Consider the following 3,049-nt stretch of genomic DNA (forward strand, 5'->3'; position numbering starts at 1 on the left):
CAGTGTGCATTTTGGGGCCGTTTGCAGCACATGCTGCTGAAGCTCAGTGCTTGATGGAAATCTTCTGTCGCCAGCATCTGGCCCACTCAAGCAAGAGTGCGCAGGACGTGGGCAGCTCCCGGCATGTAAGGGGAAGTGCTCTGATGGGCAAGGGTGGGGCTGCGTGACCTTGTCCAGGGCCCAGACTGGGCTCTGTGGAGGGCATCCCCCGGTGCCCATCTCCAGCTGAGGCGGCAGGGGCCCCGCAGGAAGTCTCCAGTATTGACATGTTAGTGTGTGTGTAAACTCACGGACAGCTCTGTGTGCCCATCAGTCCTGGGCACTGGGGGGAGTGAGGGCTGAGGCCGTGCTTGTGTGTTAGTGGGAAAGTGGGACATGCTGCATGCCGAGTGTCACGTGGTGGTGGCACACGCAGCGGGAATGGGCCAGAGAAGAACCTGCTGCCTCGGCACAAGCTCAGCTGTCCTGTCCTGGGCAGGAGGACTCGCCCGTCCTGGAGCCGTGGCGTCGCCTCCCCGAGCGTTGGCCCTGTCTGGCCGCCGTGCTCTGAAGTGTCTGCTTCTTTCTGCAGGGAGCAAAGCTTGTACTGGCTCGCAATTCAGCAACTTCCCACAGACCCCATAGAAGAGCAGTTTCCAGTTCTCAACGTGACTCGGTACTATAACGCCAACGGGGATGTGGTGGAAGAGGAGGAGAACTCCTGCACCTACTATGAGTGCCATTACCCTCCCTGCACTGTGATCGAGAAGCAGGTCAGTGTGTGGCAGCCGGCCTGGCCCCTGGCCACCTCCCCCACAGCCCCCCTTGGGTTCGGGGTTTCAGACCCACAGCTGGCAGCTCGTCTGCTTAGCCACTCTGAGCCTTTCTGGCTTTTCCACCAGGGCGGCCCCTCTTTGCCATGATGCCAGCCTAGTCTGGGCACAGGCCTTCCTCCGGTCCAAGGTTGTGGGGGTTTTGCAGCTCCGTCAGGTTCCAGGAGGTAGCTTCTGCCCCACGCCGCCTCCTAGGCATGGTGGTGAGTTCCGTGCATTCTGTTTCAGCTCCGGGAGTTCAACATCTGTGGGCGCTGCCAGGTGGCCCGGTACTGCGGCTCCCAGTGCCAGCAGAAGGACTGGCCGGCCCACAAGAAGCACTGTCGGGAGAGGAAGCGTCCCTTCCAGCACGAGCTCGAGCCGGAGCGATGACGGGTGGTGGCGCTGCACACACTTGTGGCCCCGGGCTCTTCCCGGGGCGCAGCAGAGACAGACTGGTGGTTGGACCTGGAGAGGTCAAGCCAGCTGCAGGCCCAGGGCAGCTACCGAGACCCTGGTGTCACAGCAGTCTGTAGTGCTCGTCTCCAGCTGAGACGGCAGGAGTCCTGCAGGACGTTGCTCATTATTTATATGTTAATATGTTTGTAAACTCATGTACAGTTTTTTTGGGGGGGAGGCAGGGAGGGGTAGCGATTACAAATAGAATCATTTGCTGTAATCCTCAAACGGCAAACGGTCGGGCCACACGTCTAAGGATTGTCATGTAGCTGGAGCTTCTCTCCTGGGCCACGGGAGCACCCCCGGGCACGGCCTGCACAGGAGTCATGTCCACAGGGCAGAGTAAAGGGTGGAATCATCCAGCGTCTCGGCGGTTCTCTGCTCTCCTCCTCACCCTGTGTTGTTCAGGTTTGGGTGTGCCTCCGAGTGGAGCCCGGGAACCGCCTTGGACCTTCTGAGGGGCGGCACGATGTGCACAGACCTTCTCCAGCTTGGCTGGACGTGTGACAGAGGCCCAGGCCTGTTCTGGTCCCGTGGCCGGACTGCTGGCCATGTCCAAGTAAACTAGGGGGTGTTCTGTTGGCCATGGGATGCTCTAGACCTCGACGATGCGAAGTTCTTGCTGGAACTGACATACAGAGTGGTGGGAGCTCTGTGGGGAGAGGCCTGCCCAGAGGAGTCTACGGGCTGTGCCCACAGGCCTGCTGCCAGGAGCAGCAGGGGTGGGGCCGTGAAGTGCCACTTCTTTGTTTGTGTTCAGGGCTGTGGCCCCAGATACCCTGTCCTCTCCCTTTGGGGAGCCACAGGTGTTTGGGGGCTGGTCAGCAACTTGTGGGCCACCTCGGGGGAACATGCCCTGGCTGAGGTGTAGGCCGCCAGGCTGCATTGGGCTGTGTGTCCTGGGCCAGGCCACCCCATCTCTGGTTGGTCCTGCCATGCTTTCCCCTCCTGCAGCTCTGCTGTGTTCTGGGATGCCTCTGGCTGGGCACAGTTCCCTGGTGGCCTTTGTGAGCAGAGCTCCTAGCAGCTGCTTATATTTCCCGGGGGCCTCCCGGAAAACAGCACTGCCAAAAATGGATGAGGGCAGCGAACACGGGGGGTGGGTTTCTGGAGCTTAGAGAACCCCACAGAGCTCCCTTTGCTGCTCTGAAGTCTGGGGTGCTTTCTGCTGGGCGGCAGACACTTTTGGAGGGGGCTGTGTGTCTCAAGAGTGGGGCTTCAGCCTGCTGCTTGTTCCCAGGGCTGGGGTAACCATCCTGCTTCCTGAGTGCCCCGTGGCCAGGACTTGTGTGGCAGGGCTGTCCTGTGTGGGCATGCTGGGGTTTGAGGCAGTCTTCAGGCTTGGGGCCCTGAGTCCCTCAGGCGGCCTCCACAGGGAAGGCTGGGGACGAGGCACATCCGTCGGGCTCCAGGCTGTCTCGCCTGTGTCCTTGAGGGAGCGGCCACAGGGGCGCTTGGCCTGTCTCTCCCCCGACCCGCTGGAGAAGAGCGCCATAAGAAGCACCAGCGTCTCCGCCAATCCGAGGCCGCCGTGGGGAGGCCGCGGCGCAGGTCCCGGTTTGCCCCGTGGCGGCTCCTCCCCGTCCTTGGGCGCCACCGCGGAGGTGAGGGGCTGCTCTCACTCCTGCGTGCTCCCCGGCCCCGTGTCTGATGACCCGAGCTCCCGGTCTCGTGGCCCGCGGCCAGGTGCCCCGGGAGAGCCTTCGGGTGGGGGGGCTGGCGTCGGCCTGGGCGAGCCCCCGCGTTGGGCTGCTTGACCGGCCCGCAGAGACGGGGGCGCGGCTTGGGGGGGCCTGCGG

General features: G+C 62.7%; 1 protein-coding gene across 1 annotated transcript; it reads left to right on the plus strand.

The window, feature by feature from the left end:
* Nucleotides 1–571: 571 nt before the first annotated feature.
* LOC103252421 (zinc finger MYND domain-containing protein 19) lies at nucleotides 572–1,610 on the plus strand (the record flags this gene model as incomplete). Its single annotated transcript, XM_008051046.2, has 2 exons — nucleotides 572–752; nucleotides 1,041–1,610. Coding segments are annotated over 2 exons (325 nt in total), but the record flags the coding sequence as incomplete, so codon positions are not given.
* Between the last annotated feature and the right edge of the window lie 1,439 nt (nucleotides 1,611–3,049).

Source organism: Carlito syrichta, unplaced genomic scaffold (assembly GCF_000164805.1).
Source record: "Carlito syrichta isolate Samal-C Ts95f unplaced genomic scaffold, Tarsius_syrichta-2.0.1 Scaffold158146, whole genome shotgun sequence".
NCBI classification, from domain to species: domain Eukaryota; kingdom Metazoa; phylum Chordata; class Mammalia; order Primates; family Tarsiidae; genus Carlito; species Carlito syrichta.